This window comes from Pseudonaja textilis, chromosome 6 (assembly GCF_049901715.1).
Source record: "Pseudonaja textilis isolate UNSWEBS1 chromosome 6, rPseTex1.2, whole genome shotgun sequence".
NCBI classification, from domain to species: domain Eukaryota; kingdom Metazoa; phylum Chordata; class Lepidosauria; order Squamata; family Elapidae; genus Pseudonaja; species Pseudonaja textilis.
This window is the reverse complement of record NC_141995.1, coordinates 55,268,092-55,292,375: the sequence shown is the minus strand read 5'-3', so window position 1 is coordinate 55,292,375 and position 24,284 is coordinate 55,268,092. Positions and strand designations below refer to the sequence as shown.

General features: G+C 41.9%; 1 protein-coding gene and 1 long non-coding RNA gene across 6 annotated transcripts in view; one reads left to right on the top strand and one right to left on the bottom strand.

The window, feature by feature from the left end:
* LOC148125484 (uncharacterized) overlaps nucleotides 1-3,193 on the top strand; it is a 91,001-nt gene extending 87,808 nt beyond the window's left edge. The window contains exon 2 of the long non-coding RNA XR_015744169.1: nucleotides 2,885-3,193. This is a non-coding gene — a long non-coding RNA (uncharacterized LOC148125484). The remainder of the gene's footprint in view (nucleotides 1-2,884) is intronic.
* Nucleotides 1-23,394, bottom strand: part of LNX1 (ligand of numb-protein X 1) — a 154,062-nt gene extending 130,668 nt beyond the window's left edge. For 3 of the 5 annotated variants that reach the window (XM_087936616.1, XM_087936618.1, XM_087936619.1), the window contains exon 1: nucleotides 23,094-23,383. Coding sequence is in view for 1 of the 5 variants with exons in the window: in XM_087936622.1 (XP_087792748.1) it covers nucleotides 23,094-23,170 (77 nt within the window). In the remaining 4 variants the exon portion in view is untranslated. Of the gene's footprint in view, nucleotides 1-23,093 lie in introns of all 5 variants that reach the window. The other 2 variants (XM_026699880.2, XM_087936622.1) reach the window with 2 other exon arrangements.
* Nucleotides 23,395-24,284: the final 890 nt, after the last annotated feature.

Genomic DNA, 24,284 nt, shown 5'->3' with positions numbered 1-24,284 from the left:
CTGGAGTCTAGCAGCAGTGAGGCAGAGGAACAAGGGGAGCCTGTTCTCAGTGCGCGTATGCGCAGAGCTGCTAAAAGGCAAGAGTAGCTGAGACAAAAGGAGCAAGTTGGGAGTAAGGCTGGGAGGTGATTGCCCCTCCCATAAGCATAAAAGTCAGGCAAAGATGACAAAACCTTTGCAGGAAGCAAAGTCATTCGTTTTCTTCATATTCATTCTTAAAGCTCTTTGTACTTCGGTTGGTCTTTTTTCTAGTTCATTTGATACTTCTGTTATTGGCAGCACTTCACAGAAAAGAAAGATGGGTGTTTATCTCTAGGGACTGTTTGGGACTGATTACGGGCTGGTAATGAACATATTTCCCAGCGTTGCAATAAAATAACTCTTGTTTTTAAATTAAGTATGTGCATAGTTACGGTCTGGGAAGCCTTGGTCAGAACACTTAGCAACACAAATTTTGGGCGCAGTAAGTGTCTTAACTTGAGGATGAACTGTAAACTAAGGAAGACTACTGTAAAATGCTGAGAAGAACCAGTGAAGAAGTATGTCTTGAAAGGGTACCTTTCAAAGATGAGGCCATGGCATTGTTTTTAAATATGGATACCTTTGATCAATTCATCTCATTGCTCAATGTCTGTGGAGATTTTCAGTCCTCCAGATCACAGTTGTCCCAAAGGTGCTTTTTCAAGAGGCAACTGGACTTCACGGTTTTTCTTTGAAGACATTTCGCTTCTCATCCAAGAAGCTTCTTCAGCTCTGAAATGGTGGGGAATGGAAGGATTTATATTCCTCGCAGGCAGCTGGTCATTTGCATCCTTTTAGAGGGTCGTTGAGGCCACTTGGAGGCACTCGAACGGTATGAATGGCTCTCCAGAGGAAAATTGCAGACTGCAGAAACCATCTGAGCTTCAGTTTGAAATGCAGACAACACAGACTCATCATCCCTAACAACCTGCGCCTGTCTTCAACAGTGAAGGGACACAGGGCAAAAAATAAAAAATCCTGCAGGAAGCACATCTCCACAACACAATCCTTTCAACAGTTCCAAGAAGGCTCCACTGAATATTTCCTCTACTCAGGTGATACTTCAAAGAAAAACCAGAAAGTCTAGTTGCCTTTTAAAAAAGCACCTTTGATGCTTCACCTCATATCAATTTTTCACGTGTTTCAGGAAATTTACCCATCATTAAGGGTACCATGGGGCAATAAAATAGTTATTTATATCTTGGAGGAAGCTAACTGTAGATCAGACTACATATGTATAGATACATATGGGTATATTGGGTCCAAGGGAAGGGAAGACAATGTCATCGTGCTACTGTCACAACTTATACACTTTAATCACATATGAGGAAGCAAGTGTGTAATATGGCATGTGCATAATGGTATCATTGGATTCACGTTGTCATTTTGGTGTTATTGTGACTTGCTGAGGTGGCTGTTGGATAAGTACAGATGCCGTTGCTTAAGTAGCTGTGACTTAAGTCAGATATAATAACAATAATGGATTATATTTGGTTCAGACGTGGTATTCAGCAGGTTCTGACCAGTTCTGGAGAACCAGTAGTGGAAATTTTGAGTGGTTCAGAGAACCGGCAAATCCCACCTCTGACTGGCTCCGCCCCCATCTATTCTCTGCCTCCCATTGAATCCCAGTTGATTGGCTGGGTCTTCTTTGGTTGCCCTGCACAGGAGAAGGGAGCTGGAAAGCAGGTTAGTGGGGTGGGGAGGGAAGGGGGATTTTGCAGTAACTTTCCCCCAGGAGAGGGTTGGGAATGGAGATTGTGCAGTATCCTTCCCCTGCCACACCCACCAAGCTACTCCCACCAAGCCAAGCCACGCCTGCCAAGCCACACCCACAGAATTGGTAGTAAAAAATTTGAATCCCACCACTGATTTGTTTCGAATTAACAACAGGAAGAAACGAAAGAATGATACGATGGCAATCTGTGCGTGCATCTAAAAATAGTTTGTTAAAAATACGCTCTGTTTATAGAATTCCTCCCACTGGACATTATGAATAGAGGCAAATTGCTTTAAAATATACTGGCATCTGATTTGAATTATTGCTTGGTGCACCACCGTGGCCCCTTTATTGGAAAGTAGTTTGTGGACCAGAATTAGTAAATTAAAGGCAATCCTCTATATTTTAACAACACAGGCCACACTTTTCCTGGAGGTCAAAGATTTTTCAATATATCAGCTGCTCACATCGGTATATCTATCTCTGAAAACACAATAGGATACCCCAGGGGATGAAAATTAGGGACACACCCTTCTGACTGGCATATACAAAGAACTTCAGATGTATATTTACATGTATGTCTCATGGGAAAATTAGCAGAAGCTCTACATATGGCTTTACTTGAGGATGGAATCTCCGTTTCTTGGAATCAGCCCAAATATATCAGCAGTAAAATAATGAGACTAATTAGAAGCTCTCTGTTTGCCATATGAATCTGAAACCCAAATACAATCAAGCTATGGGCTATGCACAGAAACAAAACAAAAAGGCTTATGTTTTATGTGGGCCAAATGTGAGGTTAAGGTAATGTAATGCAGAATATATAAACTTTATGTAAAATTTGGGGTGTTTTGAAGATAAGCTACATAAACTGTACGATAAAAAATAAACGCAATATAAGAAAAGTGAAAGGCAGCTATAGTTTATTCACAGTGTAAGTTTCATGTTTTTGTTAAACCTTAATCCGTTGCTAATCTACTATTACTACTACCATAAATTTGAATTATATTGTCACTGTTCTTGCCAATGCAGCTCTGTGTTTTGCTGAAATAATAACAGATAAAATCTCAGCAATCTGCTTTATTTTTTATTAAATAAGGAAAGATGGCGTCAACCCATAAAATATTTCTATCGTCTTTTTAGAGTTGCCAGCAGAAAGGGAGCGGGGAGCAGTACAGCAGCTTGCAAAACCGAAACCACATTCCATAAATGTTTTCAAAGATAGTAACTAGATGACTGAAGTTTCTGCGGGGCAAAATTTTAACTGGAGAGCGTGATTGATGACTCTGGGCTATGGATGTGTCCCATTGGAGAATATGAATTATGATACACCCAGGAAGTGGAGCGAAAACCAGCGTCAAGGATGACAATGAATTATGTGCCTCAGAGTCGGCTACACCCAGGCAGTGCCAGACAGTTTAATTCCCAATAAATCCTTTTGAAGTTTTGGAAGTTTGGCTCGAGACTCATGATTTAATTGGGGGTTACTGACAAAATCCTGACAGATGGTTTAATTCATGACTGACTGGTCAATGGATTATGTGCAACAAAGTGCTATTTTTAGGGGCTCCTGGGAGAATCTCCCCTTTTCCCTGCTGGCCAACAGAGCAGTTAATTGTTCCTTTTCTATAAGATTGATTCTGGGAGTCATAAGGAACACCATGGATTTCTTACTGACATTTCTTCCTGATGGAAACCACTGATTTCCCATTGATACCAGCAAGAACCCAGCAACCTGCATCAGAGTTTCTTTAAAAAAAGGGATAGAACTTGGTGCTTGGTTTTCTACTGTCATTGGCAATGCAAATCAACAGTATTAAGCAGCATGAGAAATTGGGCAGAAGCCAGGAAGCTAATGGAAGTGTGTTCGACATAAACAACCAAAGATGGGATGGGAGTTTGTTAATTGCTTATCTTGTAAACAGCAGCCTGGGTTGCAAAATGCTCAGGAAGAAGAAAGTCAAAACATTCAGAGAGAAACTCCCTCAATGAACAGTTAATTAAACGAGGGCTGGAGAGGGCCCTTGCAGTTTCCAAAATTTGGAATTTCATCCCTTATTCTTGCATTAAAATGACTTATTGGAGTCTGTGATTCTGGCTTCCTTTTATTGCGCTTTGTATATCAGGGGCTAACAAGTAGGATCAGTAGGGAGGCATCTTATCAGTGGTGCGGTTCAACTGGTGTAACAACCGGTTCAGTGAGCGTGTGCTCTGCGTTTAAAAAAAGCCCATTTTCAGCTATAATACTGACCTTCTCTAGCAGCCCCTGTGAAGAAAACAGCTGAGGTGCGGCAAAACCGCTCTGCCATGCGAATCAGCTGTGCTCTAAAACAACGAAATAACGCACAGGAAAAAGCTAGTGGGTGGGGCCAAATGCTCACCAGGATTACCGGTTCCCTCAAACCGGTCCGAACCGGTAGAATCCAACCTGTGCATCTTATGCACCTTCCACTGTGTCAGAATCACTAGCGAGGTTGGGATGTGCATTGGGATTCATGTGTATCTCCAAGTAGAGCAACTAAACGACCCCATGGCAATTCCTTTACAAGTGGAAGGAATAACGGTTCCCAAACTTCAATTCCATAATGCTTGTCAGGGGTGCACATATCGAATCTTGGCAACTTCCTTGCAGTTAATTAACGCACGGACCCTTTGAATGCTTTGAAATGGTTATTTTGAACTTTCTCCTCCCTTGACATGAATTGCAGTTCTTGAGATAAGTTCTCAGCTGATTTGCCTGCCATCCCTTGATGGTTTATGGTGGTGTTCTTTTCTTCCCCTTTCCAGTTCCCCACAATCTCTCACAGCAAGCTGTGATCCTTGTAAGCCATCTAGTCTTTGATCTAAGGGAGCAAAACTCCCTTAACAAATGTCTCACTTAACAACAGACATTTCAGGCTCAATTGTGGTAGTAAATGGAGGATTATCTGCCCTAAATAATAGAATAGTAATTGTTGCAGGTATGCTCTAGGGTTCCTATTATTATTTTAAGGTAAAGGTAAGAGTTCCCCTCACATATACGTGCTAGTTGTTTCTGGGTCTAGGGGGCAGTGCTCATTTCTGTTACAAAGCCGAAGAGCTGGTGCTGTCCGAAGACGTCTCCGTGGTCATGTGGCTGCCATGACTAAAGGCCGAAGGTGCACAGAACGCCACAGTTACCTTCCCACCAAAGTGGTCCCTATTTTTCTACTTGCCTTTTTTACATGCTTTTGAACTGCTAGGTTGGCAGAATCTGCTGGGACAAGTAACGGGACTTTACTCCATTATGTGGTGCGAGGGATTCGAACTGCCGAACTGCCGGCCTTTCTGATCAACAAGCTCAGCGTCTTAGCCACCGAACCGCCGCATCCCTATTTTTTAATTATTATTTTTTATTTTATTATTTTATGGTCTCAAATTTCCTTCATTTGTCCTATGTTTCTCACTTCAAACACAGAACGTTGTAGTGGCTTCTACAACGTTCCGTGTTGTAAACTCCTGATTTCTCAAGGCTCAAACTGACAATGCGGTCTTGAAGTATATCCATGGCTTCCAGGAATAGTTCTGCAAAGATCATTCAGGCTACAGATTCACTTAATGTGACAGGAGGAATTATGTATGGCTAAGAATCGTTTGTCATGTTTATGGAGACAGGCAGTGGAAAAGACAACAGCAATTGGGGAGGTTGGAAGAGGTTGCCGTGGTCCTTAAGAGATGAAATGCATGAAAAAAGCTATTGATTTGGCTTGTTTATCCAGTGCTAGAGGTGACCGATGAAGGGCCTGATTAATCCATCTTTTATAGCAGAAACAAAAGGACTCCCTGAGGGAGCAATTCAAAAGGGCAAACTGCTTTTTTTCCCTTTAAAAAGGGAGAGACACAGAGAGATTATTATTTTGCAGACCAAAAATGTAACACCTCTACTTGTTCTATGCTCCCAGCCCCCCCACCCCCCAAAAATGCAATCTTAAAAAAATGCTAATTTTTTTTTCCTCATAAGTTTTTACCTCAAAAGCTGATCCAAGGGCTTCTGGGGTGAATTCATTCAACGGCCCCAAATGCTTTCAAGAATATTTTGACATAAATGTATTCCTCAGCAGCCATTCACCAGGTGCTTGCCAGATGTTTTGACATCTTCCTGGCTGAGAATGATGGAGAATGTAGTTGTCCCCTCCCCACCCAAAATGGAGAATGCTGACTGTTAGGCTAACCATTTACAGAAGAGCTGCTGGGTTTTCATTATGAATTTTAAGACGTATGAAGGAGAAGCTGAGAAGTGAGATTGCTTCATTTGATATAAAACCATGGGAACTGCAAATTACAGCATGTAGACAATTGAACTTTATTTTCTATTTTGGGGGGCGGAAATTTGTAAATTTAAGTATTCAAAAGCTTTAGAGAGACAAATACATTTCCGGGGCACAATGTTGTGCTCTTTGTCTTCAAATAATACCCACCAAACTCTTGATGTGTTCCTTCAATTTTGGTATCATGTCATAAACTGGTTTATGATCATTTTAATGCCATAAAATGTTTTATAACATTTGCCAAATTTCAACTCAGCAAAAGTCATGCGTTCCAGACTTTGGGCAAGTTCTCAAAGTTTGCCTACTTGAGGTACCTTGGTTCAAAAAATGTGGCCCTATGATGCACTTTTTCTCCCAGGGTCTCACCTTGATGTCTGGGGTGGGGCCCCTGGGGGCCATTAGTGTTCTGACCCAAACCGTAATTATTTACAAACTTGTTTTAAAAACAAAACCAATTTTATTGCAATGCTGGGAATTGTTTTCATTCCCAGCTGGAATTAAGCTCAAATAGTCCCCCAAGATAAGCACCCACCTCTCAGTTCTGTGAAGTGCTACCAAAAACAGAAGTATCAAATGAACTAGAAAAGAAACCAACCGAAGTACAAGAAAAACCGACCAAAGTACAAAAGGGCTTCAAGGATGACTCCGAACTGATCGAATTACTTTGCTTCCTGCAAAGGTTTCATCATTTGGGCCTGACTTTTATGCCTTATCGGAAGGGCAATCACCTCCCAGCCTTACTCCCAAGTCGCCCCTTTTGTCTCAGCTGCTCCCGCCTTCTAGCAGCTCTGTGCACACATGCACTGGGAACAGGCTCCCCTGGTTCCTCTGCCTTGCTGCTGCCAGACTCTGGAGGCTCCGGAGTCAGCACCCCTCTCCCAGATGGTCCTGGCCCCATCCCTGCATCAGGTGCAGGACCCTCATCTGCATCCTTTCCAGACTCCCGGACTGGTCCCCGTTCTTCCCCACTGTCCGATTCCGCTGCCGTCTGCCCCGTCTGCTGGCGAACCACAACAGTTAAAGACTCAAGAAGAACAGCTGTCACATCCACACCCAGGCCCTGGAGTCAGGGCATATTTCACAGGGGAGAACTCCCCTTTGGTGACCAACTAGGTTTCGGTGATACAAGCCAAGTCAGCTCTCCATCAGATGGTAGATGAGGTGAGCTTTATTTCAGCTTAAACTTCAGCTTCAGCGGCTGGAGACCAGAGCCGCCAAAGCTCCAGAAAACAGGTCCCTGGATTGGAGCACAAAAAATCAGAATTCAGTATCAGTACTGGGGCACACCTTCCCCCTGAGAATGGCCAGACTCTTGTCTCCTGCCATACCTCCTTATCACCTCCACATCTTCTCCCCTACCATCTCTCCTCTCCTCTCTCCCCAACCCCAATTAAAACATGATTTGTTTTTTGTTACATAGTCAAGATAACTACAATGAATATGGCCACAACATAAATCAAGGCACCAAGGCAATGTTGGAAGAAATGTCCATCTGGGTTCAGTTCCAAGTGCCGAGAAAGACACTGGAAACATGGAGGCTGTTTGGAAAGATGGTTTAATGGTGGACAGGATCACATGCCTTGGAGCTCTTGGGCAAAGAAAGGGGAAGAGAAAATGCTGAGAGTCCCTGGGTTTTATGCCCTCTCTGGGCTTTGAACTTGCTGGGGCACAGGAAGAGAACCCTGATTGGTTGCTGTCAGAGGTCATAGCTAGGTTGTCTGTGTGCTAAGTTTGGTTGAAACTTGGTGGGTGGTGCAATAAAGGGCAATTAAATGGCTCTGCTGAAGGATGTAGATCTTTGTTATGTAGAATAGACTGGCCCAGGGCTTAATGGCTCTTTAACAAAGGTGGGAGGGGGCTGAGTTTCTGCCTCTCTGAGTTTCTACTTCTCTTTTAGGGGAAATATTCTGCCTTTTTAATATACCCTAAAATATTTCATTTTTCTAGGAGAGGGGTGGGTTTTAACATCCAACAACAACATGAAGTTTAAATTTATCATTGCAAATTAAGTTCTTATGCCACAATATCATCCAGAAGCTAGAACTCTTAATTGTTCCCTTTTAAGTGGTTCTTTTTTTTTAAAAAAAAGTAAGAATTTAGTTCTCCAACAAAAAGAAAGATTCAATTTGCTTACTTAAGTATTAACCCCCGAAAAAGTTTTAGTTTTCATTTTTAGTCAATCTATACCACATTCCCAAAAATAATATTTCAAGTTCTTCCATCTTATTCTGCTGAGCTTGTCACTAAAGTATATTTGTTTTTATAGAGAGTTTCTGATGTGGTAAAAAGCTAACTTCCATTTCTTGGTAATTCTTTGGTTGTTTGTATGAGGGTAGAAATCTGTTTTGTTTCCTGAGGAGACTAATGGTTAGGGCCTCATTTCTGAAGATAACCAAGACTGTGCCTACCAAAGATCTTTCAGAATTAAAATATCTTATTACACACAGTCTCTCTAGCAGCTTGCTATTACTATGAGGCAGTAAGTTAATAAAAAGTTTATACACAGTTCCTCATATTTCTTTTTTGAGGGCAGACTTTTAACTGAAACGTCAACACTGAACATGCATTCCTCCCCAGCTGAAAAGTTAGTCGTTTAAGAACTATTTAAATAGGCTACAATTAACGTTTCTCATTATTCCATATGGGAAGAAGACAAAACGAATTTCACCACATTCTAGCTATAAGCCTTACAAGTGTACAAGATTTAGGATGTGAAGGCTATAATACTGAAGTTTGCAGATGACACAAGAGTGATTGGTCTCATTCAAGACAATGATGAATCCACATACAGACAGGAAGTTGTACAACTTGCCCTGAGGTGTAACTGGAACAATCTGGAACTGAACACACTCAAAACTGTAGAAATGGTGATGGACTTTAGAAGAAACCCTCCCATACTACCACCTCTTACAATACTAGACAACACAGTATCAGCTGTAGAGACCTTCACATTTCGAGGTTCTATTATATCACATGACCTAAAAGGGACACCTAACATCAAAAACATCATCCAAAAAGCACAAAAAAGCATGTTCTTTCTGCACCAACTCAGAAAGCTCAAACTGCCCAAGGAGCTGCTGATCCAGTTCTACAGAGGAATTATTGAGTCTGTCATCTGCACCTCTATAACTGTCTGGTTTGGTTCTACAACCGAACAGGACAGACACAGACTTCAGAGAGTAATTAAGACCGCAGAAAAAACAATTACTACCCATCTGCCTTCCATGGAGGACCTGTATACTGCACGAGTCAAAAAGAGGGCTGTGAAAATATTTACAGACCCCTCACATCCTGGACATAAACTGTTTCAACTCCTTCCCTCAAAATGACGCTATAGAGCACTGCACACAGAACAACTAATCACAAGGACAATTTTTTCTCATCACTCTGCTAAACAAATAATTCCCTCAACACTGTCCATTTACAAAGTCTGCACTACTATTACTATTAACCTTCTCATCACTCCTTATCACCCATCCCCTCCTACTTGTGACTGTATAACTGTAACTTTGTTGCTTGCAATCTTATGATCTATACTGACTGTTTCCCAGTATGATTTGATTGCTTATTGTACCCTATGACTATTATTAAGTGTTGTACCTGATGATTCTTGACTCTTGACGAATGTATCTGTTCTTTTTTATGTACACTGAGAGCATTTGCACCAAGACAAATTCCTTGTATGTCCAATCACACTTGGCCAATAAAGAATTCTATTTTATTCTATAAGTGCTTGAGATGGTGGCGCACAGATGCGGATTCAACATCCAACTCATTAAAGCAGCTGCATCTTTTCCAAGGATGGCAGTTCCCCCAATTCAGGGAAAAGAGTTACAAGGTTTAAAAAGTTGGCCACACTCGAGTGAGCCCTTGAAGAAGCTTTTAGCCCTTAAATCTTAAGGACTCTAGGGCTACAGTAATGTCAGGTTCCTATTCTGGACATTTAATGAGTTTTATCTAGTTTTGGCTTAGAAGAAATCCTGCTACCTGGATAGAAAAATCAGAATAATAGATGCTACAGCTGATAATGATGATGAGTTTATACAGTCCTCAATTTACAACAGTTCATTTAGTGACAATTCAACATTATGTCATTGCTGAAAAAAGTGACTTATGTCTGATTTTCACACTTACGACCATTGAAGCATCGCCATGGTCACGTAATCAGAATTAAGATGCTTGGCAATTGGTTCATATTTATGATGGTTGCTATGTCCCAAGGTCATGTGATCATCTTTTGCGACCTTCTGACGAACAAAGCCAATGGGGAAACCAGATTCACTTAACGACCGGGTTACTAACTTAACAACTGTAGTGATTCGCTTCACAATTCTGGCAAGAAAGGTCACAAAATTCACTTAAACAACGCCTCACTTAGCAACAGAAATGTTGCTAAGTGGCCAATTGTGGTCGTAAGCCGAGGACTGCAGTAGCATATAAATTGGGTCATGTAAACCCAGCCAACTGGGTCTTATTTAACAAGATTAAACAAACACTTTTATCAGTCTAAATCTGCACTCGGTATCCTGTTAGGCCCTCAAGCACTGCTGAAATTGCAGCGAATCAAAAGTATACTGTATACTAAGCTAGAGGGAGAAAGTAGAAAGAATCAACAGTTATTTTCAAAATTCCAGAGAATTTACAAGCATCCTTAGGAAGTTCCTGCTTAGATCCTGTTAGACAATAATTCTGTGGTAAGAGTTGCGTTGTGGTTTGCCGGCAGCCTGTGCAGACAGCAGCAGAATCGGACAGTGGGGAAGAACGGGGACCAGTCCAGGAGTCTGGGGAGGACTCAGATGAGGGTCCTGCATCCAATGCAGAGGTGGGGCCAGGACCGTCTGGTAATTGTGTGCTGACTCCAGAGCCTCCGGAGTCTGGCAGCAGCGAGGCAGAGGAACCAGGGGAGCCTGTTCCCAGTGCATGTGTGCACAGAGCTGCTAGAAGGCAAGAGCAGCTGAGACTAAAGGGGCGACTTGGGAGTAAGGCTGGGAGGTGATTGCCCCTCCCCCAAGGTATAAAGGAGAGGCAAAGATGACGAAGCGGTTCAGATTCATTCTTGAAGCTCTTTGCACTTCAGTTGGTTATATTTCTAGTTCATTGGACACTTCTCTTATTGGCAGCACTTCACAGGGAAGAAAGGTGGGTGCTTATCTCGAGGGACTGTTTGAGATTCATTATTGCCTGGAAATGAAAATATTTCCCAGCATTGTAATAAAACAAGACTTGTTTTTCAAACAAGGGTGGGCGTAATTATGGTCTTGGAAGCCTTGGTCAGAATAAGTTGTTGCAGAGAAAAGACAGAAAATCCCAGATTCAGAATCAGCAAATAATACAGGATTAACTCCAGTGGTGGTATTCAATTTTTTTTTTACTACCAGTTCTGTGTGCGTGGCTTGGTGGTCATCGCTTGGTGGGCATGGTAGGGGAAGGATACTATAAAATCTGCATTCCCATCCCACTCCTGGGGGAAGGTTACTGCAAAATCCCCATTCCCTCACCACCCCAGCCCACTTAACCTGCTTTTCAGCTCCGTTCTCCTGTGCAGGGCAACCAAAGACGATCCAGCCAATCAGCTGGGATTCTGGAGGCAGAGAAGAGATGGGGGCAGGGCCAGTCAGAGGTGGGATTTGCTGGGTCTCCAAACTACTCTCAATTTCCACTACTGGTTCTCCAGAACTGGTCAGAACCTGCTGAATACCACCTCTGGTTAACTCCAAGATATTGTCCGCTGATAGTCACAGTACGAGTGGATGAAAGGGAGAACTTATAGCAATCGCAGTATAGCACTTAGATTTACTATACCGCTTCACAGGGCTTTACAGCTCTCCCTAAGTAGTTTACAGACTCAGCCTATTGCCCCGCCGCCCCCCCAACAATCTGGGTCATCATTTTACCCACCTCGAAAGGATGGAAGGCTGAGTCAAACTTGAGTCTGGTGAGATTCGAACTGCCAAATTGCAGGCAACAGGCAGTCAGGAGAAATAGCCTGCAGTACTGCATTCTCACCACTGCGCAACCAAAAGGAAATAAATGGATCCTCTCTAATTATTGAACAAAGAGACCAGTTAGAGATAGGACCTTTTGTTTCTGGTCTGTTGATCAGATTGAATTTTCTTTCATTCCTCCCTCTGTGGAGGTTTAGAGGCTGTAGGTTTGGTGCCCGTGGCAAATGAGGACCCAGATTGTTGGGGGCCAATATGCTGACTCTGTAAACGGCTCAGAGGGGGCTGTAAAGCATTATGAGGCAGTATATAAGTCTAAGTACTATTGTTATTTGTCCAGCCACAGATTCAGTCTTCTTCTTCTTCCCAGAACTCAGCAGAGCTTATAGTGGGAGGATATGCATGCAATAAAAAGAGCAGATGTCCTTGTTAATTTATCACTTCCTGATTCCCATTCTAGGTACAGTGTGGTTGACTGAAGAATTTTCAAGCTTTTAATTTTTTTTTTCCCCCAAGGTGGGAAATAAGCCTGGGGTAAGAAGCAGAGGTGGTATTCAGCAGGTTCTGACCAGTTCTGGAGAACTGGTAGCCGAAATTTTGAGTAGTTCAGAGAACCAGCAAATCCCACCTCTGACTGGCCCTACCCCCATCTATTATCTGCCTCCCATTGAGTCCCAGCTGATCGGCTGGGTCTTCTTTTGTTGCCCTGCACAGGAGAACAGAGCTGGAAAGCAGGTTAGTGGGGTGGGGAGGAAATGGAGATTTTGCAGTAACTTTCTCCTGCCATGCCCAACAAGCCACGTCGAACAGAACCGGTAGTAAATTTCTTGAATCCCACCACTGGTAAGAGGAGAGGATGGCATTGATCAGACTTCCCCTGTTTGGATGTGGGTGAAGTCAGGTGGCACTAAATGGTGGAGAATGGTGGGAATCCTGTCAGAAATGAAGAAGCTTCTTGGATGGGAAGCGAAACATCTTCAAAGAAAAACCAGAAAGTCCAGTTGCCTCTTGAAAAAGCACCTTTGGGACAACCATGGCTTGGTGGACTGAGAATCTCCATAGACCCCCATGGCATGTAACTTCCTTCAGTTCTTTTTAAAAGAATCTTTTAAAAAAGGACTTCATGATTATCAGCCCTAACTCCCATGGCAGGGAAATAGGACTACCCATTTGGTGATGTCTTCTGCTCTTGAGATCAAATGGTGATCCAGGGAAGAAGGTAGAAGGGACCCCACTAAGCTCCGTCTTGAAATTAACCAGCATTGACCCAAAGGTGCTTTATTTTTTTCAAAAGGCAGCTGGGCTTTGTCTTTCCTTGAAGATGTTTCGCTTCTTCTATTCTTCAACTTCCGCTTCTTCAGTTTCTTGGATGAGAAGTGAAACATCTTTGAGGAAAAACCAAGTCCAGTTGTCTTTTGTAAAAAAGTACTTTTGGAACAACCATGACCGGGATGACTGAGAATCTCCAGGGACAAAATAAACAATATTGAGCTGTGTGCAAATTAGATTAGATTAGGATTAGATCAGGATTACATTAGGATTAGATTAGGATTAGATTAGGATTAGATTAGGATTAGATTAGGATTAGATTAGGATTAGATTAGGACTAGATTAGATTAGATTAACAGTTGGAAGGGACCTTGTAGGTCATCTAGTCCAACACCCCACCAAAGCAGGAGACCCTACACCATTTCTGACAGAAGGCAGCCCGGTCTCTTCTTGAAAGCCTCCAGTGATGAAGCTCCCACAACTTCTGAAGGCAACTTCCGTTCCATTGGTTGATTGTTCTCGCTGTTCTCAGAAATTTATCCTTATTTCCAGGTTGAATCTCTCCTTGATCAGCTTCCATCCATTATTTCTTGTCTAGCCTTCAGGTGCCTTGGAGAATAGCTCGACCCCCTTCTCCCCTCTGTGGCAGCCCCTCAAATATTGGAAGGCTGCTCTCCTGTCTCCCCTGGTCCTTCTCTTAACTAGACTAGCCAGGCCCAGTTCCTAATAACCAAACTCGTATCTGGGGGTAAAATAAGATGATACCAATTTCCTCCCATCCAGAGAACCAGAAAAAATCACACTGAGCACTGATATATCCTGTATTTCACACTTTGATGAAAGACAGCATCTTATTTTCTTAGGGGTTTTTTGTATATTCACAGAGGAAAGCAGACTAATTAACCCCCTTGTGAACAATGAGCAATTTGACAAAATGCATGTTCTCCGTTTTGACAAAAAGAGAATAACACTTTTCTTGGCTTTGCATCCCAAGTGCATTTATTAATGGGGCAAACCTTTCCACTTTTCAAGGATCTTTTCTAAGAGCAATCTATCCTTTAAAAGTTTATCTGGCTGGAGGCCAGCTTAAAAGTATGGTTTTATTTTAAGAATCAGAAAGGCAGAGGGATTGGTTTTTTTACACTCTGCTAACCAGCCAGTTGGAATCAAGCACTCTGGTGAACAGTGTTTGGAAAGGAAAAGTAGTTTATTCTTCCGATAGGTAGTTGATGTGGAGGAAAGGGGAAAAAAATCAGCTGGAAGTAAAATGTTTCTTTCCTTTCCTTTAAAAAAAAAATGCCTTGGAGAAAATGTATGGAATTTTCCTCCAGTTCTACAACTGTTCAGCCAAAGCCAGTTGTTAATCTTTCAGTCAACAGTGCTACACAAGAGAGTTTGTTTTGCTCTGGATCATAAGCCTCACCATGGGCAGGAACTCATAAAGCAAAAAGTACAGAAACTTGAAACATTTCTGCTGGAATATTGTCATAACATCCCACCAAGACAACAGCACACAGTTATAGTCACTGGGCGGGATCAAAATCTTGGAAGCAAAGCTTTTTAGTTGGGAAAACAACTCATCCTCTGTCTGTTTTTCATCCTCTTTTGAAGACAAACAACATATTGTAATCCTACAATATAATGAGAAAATATCTCATTATAATAGCTGAGAAAATATCTACAGACTTCCTCACTTCCTGGTTATAAACTGTTTCATCTCCTGCACTCAGAATCCTACTATAGAGCATTGCATGCCAAAGCAGTTAGATACAGAAATAGGGTTTTCCGTCGTGCCATCACTTCGCTGAACGCTTAATTCCCACAGCATGGTCTTACGTCTAAGGATATTTACCCATGAAGTAGGGCTGCATTACTATTATCCATCTCATTTTTCCTACTACCTTCTCCTATTGGTATCTTATGATTACACTACTTGGTTGTTCGTATATACATTGACATCTTATTCTTCAGAGACAAATTTCTTGTGTGCCCAATCACACTTGGCCAATAAAGAATACTCTACTCTACTCTACTCTACTCTACTCTACTCTACTCTACTCTACTCTACTCTACTCTACTCTACTCTACTCTACTCTATCCTACTTCTATTCTATTCTATTCTATTCTATTCTATTCTATTCTATTCTATTCTATTCTATTCTATTCTATCCTACTCTACTCTACTCTATTCTATTCTACTCTGTTCCATTCTATTCTATCCTACTCTACTCTATTTTATTCTACTCTACTGTACTCTACTCTACTCTACTCTACTCTATTCCATTCCATTCCATTCCATTCTACCCTACCCTACCCTACCCTACCCTACCCTACCCTACCCTACTCTATTCTATTCTATTCTATTCTATTCTATTCTATTCTATTCTATTCTATTCTATTCTATTCTATACTGTTCCATTCTATTCTATCCTACTCTACTCTACTCTATTCTATTCTACTCTGTTCCATTCTATTCTATCCTACTCTACTCTACTTTATTATACTCTACTCTACTCTACTCTACTCTACTCTACTCTACTCTACTCTACTCTACTCTACTCTACTCTACTCTACTCTACTCTACTCTATTCTATTCTATTCTATTCTATTCTATTCTAATCTATTCTATTCCATTCCATTCTAACCCTACCCTACCCTACCCCTACCCTACCCTACCCTACCCTATTCTATTCTATTCTATTCTATTCTATTCTATTCTATTCTATTCTATTCTATTCTATTCTATTTTCTTGCCAGTTACAACTGAATGATACCTGTCTTTCCTCAAATGGCCTTCTGAGAAAGCAATTTGTTTGAATCTGAGTAAATTCAAAGCCTGGAACTGATTAACCAGCACTATGCCCAAAACAGATGACCATGCAAAGCTGATGACATTGTACAGGGGGTAAGATATGGGATAAAGCAACCTTACACTAATGTGTTCCTGATGGTTAGACTATTAACTCCTGTCATGCTCTCCCCTTAGGCAGAGTGAAGTTGATGGACCCAGCACATGCTGAAAACACAGGACTGGGAAATCCTGGCATAAGTCAATGGACTTGTTGGCCCCTTCCATAAACTTGAATTGCTGTTCAACAAGACATCATGAGCCTCTGTGTACACCCTGAGGGCTGGGTATTAATATTAGTATTTATATTAGAATTGTTGGAAGTTCAAACCCATCCCTCTCCTAGGAAAATGAAATATTTTAGGATATACTAAAAAGACAGAATATTTCCCCTCAAAAGAAAAGTAGAAACTCAGAGGCGGAAACTCAGCCCCATTACCTTTGCTAATGGACCATTAATCTGGCCTAGGCCAATCTATTTTACATAACAAAGATCTACTCCAGGTAGAGCTATAATAGGAATTGTCCAAAGCCCTTTAATTACATCATCATCCAGCAAGGCTCAACCAAGCCTGGGACTCAGGACAGCCTACAGAGTTGCCCCTGCATGGCCCCATGGGAGTCTGACAACCAATCAGAATACAAGCTCAAATTCAAATGCCAACATAGGGTATAAACCCAGAGGACTCTCAGCATATCAGCCCTTCTTTTCCTTCACACAACATCTTGAAGCATGTGATCGTCCTTTTCACTTTGGAGCTGAAAGCCATGTGGTCCTGGCCACCATTAAACCATCTTTCCAAACAGCCTCCATGTTTCCAGTGTCTTTTTCCCCACTTGGAATTGAACCCAGAAGGATAATTCTTCCTACTGCATGATGGCTAGGTATATGTATTAATATATTAGCCATTCTTGCATTCTGTGTCCTTCCTTAAGTATAATGACAAATTTAATAAATCAAATAAATATCATGCATCCCTGGAATCAATCCCTGGCCATCTTAGATACTTTCATCCAGGGGTGTCAAATTCAATTTCATTGAGGACCTCTTCGGGGCTGTGATTGACCTCAGGGGGCCAGATGGGTGTGGCCAACTGAGTGGGCATGGTCACTGGGTGGGTGGTGCCAACTTGACACCACTCCCCAAACTGTCAGCATGTTTCCTCTTCGCACTGGGGAGACCGGTCCAAAGCTACCCTAGCCTGATCTTTCCTCTTTGTACTGGATAGACCAGGATGGCCCCGTTGTAACCCAGGTGAAATCAAGGAGAGAAAGAGAATTGCACAAAACCTGGGTTTTCCAGCCAATAAGTCAATAATCAGACATGTTGACATCAATGCAGTCTACCAGTTGCTGAGAACGAAAGGACTGTATCAACCAGGATCCTGAAGATAGCTTTTAAAACAAACAAACAGACACCCAGCTACGCAACAACAAAAATCAGAACCCATCAGCTCATAAGAAATTGGACCTCGTCTTAGGAACAGCAGCCAGCTGTTCAAACAGGCTGAAACCAGACCATGACTCAGAAGGATCCAAACAAACAACACTAATTTACATCTCACAGGCGGTATTTCAAACCAAAGGTGGCGTAACAAAGGTGGCGTAAGCCAGCCAGTCAAATAGTTCAAAGTCAAGCCATGACTCAGAAGTAGCTGAGCGAACAACATCCGCATGAATTTGCATCACATAGAATAGAACAGAACAGAACAGAACAGAACAGAATAGAATAGAATTTTTTATTGGCCAAGTGTGATTGGACACACAAGGAATTTGTCTTGGTGTAAATACTCTCAGTGTCCATAAAAGAAAAGATACATTCGTCAAGAGTCAAGAATCATAACGTACAACACTTAATGATAGTCATAGGTACAATAAGCAATCAAATCATACTAGGAAATAGTCAATATAAATCATAAGGATACAAACAACAAAGTTACAGTCATACAGTCACAAGTGGGAGGGGATGGGTGATTAGGAGTGATGAGAAGATTGATAGTAATAGTAGTGCAGACTTTGTAAACAGTTGGACAGTGTTGAGAGAATTATTTGTTTAGCAGAGTGATGGCTTTCAGGAGAAAACTGTCCTTGTGTCTAGTTGTTCTGGTGTGCAGTGCTCTATAGCTTCGTTTTGAGGGTAGGAGTTGAAACAGTTTATGTCCGGGGTGTGAGGGGTCTGTAGATATTTTCGCAGCCCTCTTTTTGACTCCTGCAGTATACAGGTCCTCGATTGAAGCCAGGTGGGTAGTAATTGTTTTTTCTGCAGTCCTAATTATCTTCTGAAGTCTGTGTCTGTCTTGTGGGGTTTCAGAACCAAACCAGACAATTAGAGAGGTGCAGATGGCAGACTCAATAACTCCTCTGTACTAAATACATAAAAAGGTACTTCAAGCCGAGTGCTCTGACAGACGAAGACACTTCAAAGCAGACTGACGATGGTGATGAAATATTTGCAATCAAATTCCCAAGCTTGGAGCTGAGACCAGAATGCTCTCCTATACAATTGTTTTGCTACATCAGCACAATTCTGTGTGATGGGGTGGGATTAACACCTAGTGAATTTTCAGGTTGGCTTTGCAATGGACTTTCCCTACTCCAACTCCAGTTCCTTTACCACTAACTGATCTTGGCTCTCTTTTAACTCAGACCGGAAACCTCATTTCCCTGTTGTGGTGCACTGAAAGCTATTGGAGATCTGAATTGTTACACAAATTAAGATACCTGTAATGTTTTATTACAGGGATGCGGTGGCTTAATGGCTAAGACCCTGAGCTTGTTGCTCAGAAAGGTCGGCAGTTCGGCAGTTCGGCTGTTCGAATCCCGAGCACTATGTAACAGAGTGAGCTCCCGTTCCTTGTCCCAGCTTCTGCCAACCTAGCAGTTTGACCGCATGTAAAAAAAAGCAAGTAGAAAAATAGGGACCACTTTGGTGGGAAGGTAACAGTGTTCCACGCGCCTTCAGCATTTAGTCATGCCAGCCACATGACCATGGAGACATCTTCGGACAGCGCTGGCTCTTCGGCTTTGTAACGGAGCTGAGCACCGCCCCCTAGAGCCAGAAACGACTAGCACGTATGTGCAAGGGGAACCTTTATCTTTTACCGTAATGTTTTCTTTCAAATGGAAACTTCTGTTGTTCTCATAATGTACCAGACAGTTTTGACCCCACTTTATTTTCCATAATAATTATTTCTGCGTCTATCTTTTGCTACCAAGTGAGTAACTGCAACACCTGTTATAAATAGATTAAGTGAGTTGGCATACTGTTATTCCCTAAGTTTCCAGCCTCTCATTTAATGTAACACTGCAAAAGATAATTGCACCATGTCAAGAGGAAGGCTGCAAGCCTAACATAAATCAACTCTACCTGTTGACAGCTGTAAAGAAATTTTTAAAAAATGGAACACGTGCCATTATTTGAGGCGAGGATTTGTGGATTAAGTTTATTTCCTAAATCCAGTGTTTATAGTCATTGGGTTAGGACACAGGCAGACACATTCATTTTAGCCTGAGTCGCTCTATGCCCCCATTGCTTAAAGGAAGTAACAGACATTAAATTTTACACCCAAGGGAGGAGCTAAAAGGAAGAAGCTGGACTATTTTCACATTAACACCCATTCGGGAGATTTGAATTCCAAAATGGAAGAGGAGCTGCATGACTAGAATTGGGGTTGGATATGGCACAACATGGTGACAAATACAAACATTGGATGCATCCCAGATATATGACATAGGCTTGGTGAGCCACCAAGGTCAACTAGCAAGGGTTTAACACAACATTGTAGCAATAGCAATAGCGCTTAGACTTACCCTGTTTCCCCCAAAATATGACCTACCCTGAAAGTAAGCCTAGCTTGACTTTTATATGTGTGCCCAATGTAAGCCCTACCCCCAAGATAAGCCCTAATTAAGATCCTGCCCACTCCAGAGTGGATAGGTAAAAAATTAAGCTAGGGTAGGGGTGGTGGAACTACCCTATTACTTAACCTTGGACAGTTGTAGCCAAGCCTCTCACAACCCAACACCTGCCTCGCTGGCCCATTTCTTCTGTAGCTGGCAAGGCTTTCTTGAAGGCCTCTGTAGTTGATTACAAAACTCTGGATTGATCCAGAGTTCTGTTATCTGCTGCAGAGGCCTTCAGGAAAGCCTTGCCGGCCATAGAAGAAGTTCCTGAAGGCTTCTGACAGTGAAAAGGAGGCCAGGGGCAATGTGTGCAAGTGAGGTTAGTCAGTAAATGACATCCCCCGAAAATAAGACCTGGTGCCTTTTTTGGTGGCAAATCTCTCTCTCTCTCTCTCTCTCTCTCTCTCTCTCTCTCTCTCTCTCCCTCTATCTATCTATCTATCTATCTATCTATCTATCTATCTATCTATCTATCTATATTTTGGGGAAAACAATATATACCACTTCACAGTATATACCACTTCACGGTGCTTTACAGCCCTCTCTTAGCAGTTTACAGAGTCAGCCTATTGCCCCCAAACATCTGGGTCCTCATTTTACTGACCTCGGAAGGCTGAGAAGTCAACCTATGGCAAATAATGAAAAGGTGCAACAATCAAGTAATGTAGTTTTGGAGAAATTCAGCCAACTGGTTTTCAGAACCAGTTTTCCAACGTGTTCTTCCCAAGTTAACTGGGAGCAAGCCAAGCCATCATGTTCAGGCAAGCTGCAAAGGAGTGTACATGAATGAATTGCACAGATAAGGAGGCAGTGATTCATACATTCACCTTTACAGCTAGTCCTCGAATTAACAGCAGTTCATTTAGTGACTGTTTAAAATTACAACGGCCCTGAAAAAAGTGACTTGTGACCGTTTTGTACGCTTACGACCATTGCAGCATCCCCATTGTCGTGTGATCAAAATGCGGATGCTGGACAACTGACTTGTATTTATGACGGTTGCTGTGTTCCTCGGGGGTCCTGTGGTCCCCTTTTGCGATCTTTTGACAAGCAGGAGTCAACCAGGAAGCCAGATTAATTGAACAACCTTGTTTCTAACTTAACCAACTACAGTCATTCACTTAACAACTGTGGCAAAAAAAGTCGTAAAATGGACGCCAAACGCACTTCAAAAATGTCTCACTTTGTAACAGAAATTTTGGGCTCGGTTGTGGTCATAAGTCAAGGACCACCTGTACTATGCAGTGCAGTTATGAGTGCTCAATGCTGATTATATAAGAGTCACTGATTGTATGAATAATGAATCTATGAATGAATGAATTTTGAATGAATGAATGAATATTGCAAATTCTTATAAGATTTTCTTTACCTTTCTCTCTCTCTCTCTCTCTCCCTCCCTCTCTCTCTCGATTTCTAACATAGTGTCTTTGAAAGTAACCACGTATCTTACTTTTCCCATACCGTAAAAAGGCATGCCAACCCAATTGTAAACCATGCCCCTCCAATGTCAATAACCTTGTATTCCTCAATACAATCCACTCTTTCATCCATGTTATGCTTGGTAAGAACACAATGGGGCTCTCGGTGGTTGTGTGAGAAGTATATCCAAGTCATTTCCATCTAGCCATTCCATTCCGGTTAGATCTTGCACAAGGATGCCCAAATGCAAACTACACAATCTCACATAAAACCCTTAACTCTCTCACAATCTGCCAACACTACAATAGCTTGGCAGGTTGCACTATTTTAGAGCCCCTTTAAAAACCAGCGTGATGTAGCAATTGGGTTGGATTGAGCCCAAGGAGACTCTGAGTTAAGATTCAAATTCATATTCAAATCCATTCTCAGGCTCTTGGAGAACCGTTTGGAGAAACCTCATCTAGTACTTTGATCTTTTGGAATAAAGATGGAGGGTGTTAATCTAACACACAAAGAAACAAACAAATATACTGGAAATATGTTGTTGTCTCCACGGATGATGTATAAACTATTCAACACCACCAACAATGCTATTGTTCTTCAAAGTGACCTTGATTATGTGTCTGAATGGTCAAACATTTGGCAACTCCAAATCTCGACCAACAAATGCTCTGTCCTACACATTGGTAAAAAAAAAATCAGTACACCAAATACAAACTAGGTGGATATGACCTCGTTGATGACCCTTACTCTGTCAAGGACCCTGGAGTACTCATATCTAATGATCTAAGCACTAGAGCTCACTGTAACAGTATTGCCAAAAAGGCATTAAGAGTTGTAAATCTAATCTTACGAAGCTTTTCCTCTGGAAATATTGAATTGCTAACTAGGGCATACCAAACCTTTGCTAGACCAATACTCGAATACAGCTCATCTGTCTGGAATCCACACTGTATATTGGACATTAATACAATCAAGCGAGTCCAGAAGTATTTCACGAGAAGAGTACTACTCTCCTCTGCTCGCAACAGAATACCCTATATCATCAGGGTTGAAATTTGGGCTTGGACAACCTTGAACTACGCTGCCTACAGTTAGACTTAAGCGTAGTACACAAAATTATCTGGTACCATGTCCTATCAATCAATGACTACTGCAGCTTCAACTGCAACAATACAAGAGCACACAACAGATACAAATCTCAATGTAAACTGCTCCAAACTTGATTGCAGAAAGTACGAGTTCAGCAACAGAGTGGTCAATGCCTGGAATGCACTACCTGATTCTGTTGTTACATCCTCTAACCCCCACTCCTTTAACCTCAAACTAACCACTATTGACCTCTCCCCTTTCCTAAGAGGTCTGTAAAGGGCATGCATAAGTGCACTATCGAGCCTCCCGTCTCTGTCCTATTGTCCCCAATTATGCGTACCGATTTCCTGTATTCTGACTCATGTTTATACTTATACCTATTATCTTGTAAGCGATTGACAAATCAAATAAATTAATGAATTAATTAAAAAATGATAGCAGAAATTGACCCTCTGTTTATAGCACTTAGTTTAGCTGTGGCACTTTTGAAAACCCAGGAAAGGAAGGGAAGCTAAATCTCTGGTAAGGATAGCGTTAACTTCTTCCTTCTCAGAAACAAAACGCCAACAAAATGACTAAAGCATGAAGCATACCTGGCTACAATGGTTAAATTCATTTCAGTCCTGGACACCTCCTGTAGTTCATGTAAATGCGGGTCTAGAAGAACCATCTTCCACAGCAGAAAAAAGGGAGCACAATGACATCTCCCCCTGCAAAGATAGTAAATCAGTTATCCAGGAAACCAGGGGGCCAGCCATTCAGAAGCGTTCATTCAGGGAATTCCAAGTGAAGCTTTGCAACCGTCAGGAGTCTTAACAAGGCAAAAAGAAAAAGAAAAAAAGAGAGTGGAAAGTAGAAGAATCGTGTGCACTCACCCTATTGTTATCTCTGATCAAACAGGTTTGGCAAGGTCACACCAAGATTAGAATAACAGAAATTAGCTTGCGGGTGAAGGGCAGCCAGGGCCTTGTCATATAATTAAGTTTGTGTTTAAAATGACTGCCCACTGCTGGAAACATGGCAGAGCATCAGGGCAAAGCTGCAGATCCCACACGGAAATAAGAGTTTTTGGAAACTGAAGCATTATTTTATCTAACCGAAGAGAGAGGATGCTTTGGGCTCTGTGTTGACAGGCAGAAACTAATGCAAGCTGATGTGGAAGTGATCGGGTGGGGAGGGAGGATATCTTCTAGAATATACCTATAGAATGTATACCTATAGAATGCATACCTAGAGTACTGCATCCAGGTTTGGTTGCCACACTGTAAAAAAATATGTTGAGATTCTAGAAAGAGTGCAGAGAAGGGCAACCAGGATGATGAGGGGACTGGAGGCTAAAACATATGATGAACGGTTATAGGAACAGGGCATGGCTAGTCTAGTGAAAAGAAGGACCAGAGAGCAGTCTTCCAATATTTGAGGGGCTGCCACAGAGAGGAGGAGGGGGTCAAGCTATTTTCTAAAGTGCTTGTAGGCCAGACAAGGAATAATGGGTGGAAACTGAACAAGGAGAGATTCAACCTGGAAATAAGGAGAAACTTTCTGACAGTGAGAACAATCAACCAAACGGAACGGAAGTTGCCTTCGGAGGTTGTGGGAGCTTCATCACTGGAGGCTTTCAAGAAGAGACTGGACTGCCATCGGTCAGAAATGATGTAGGGTCTCCCACTTTGGGGGGGTGGGATTGGACTAGATGACCTACAAGGTCCCTTCCAACTCTGTTAATCTGTAATCTAATCTGACAGTGGAATAAAATGTGTACAATTACTGGATCTAAATTGGAT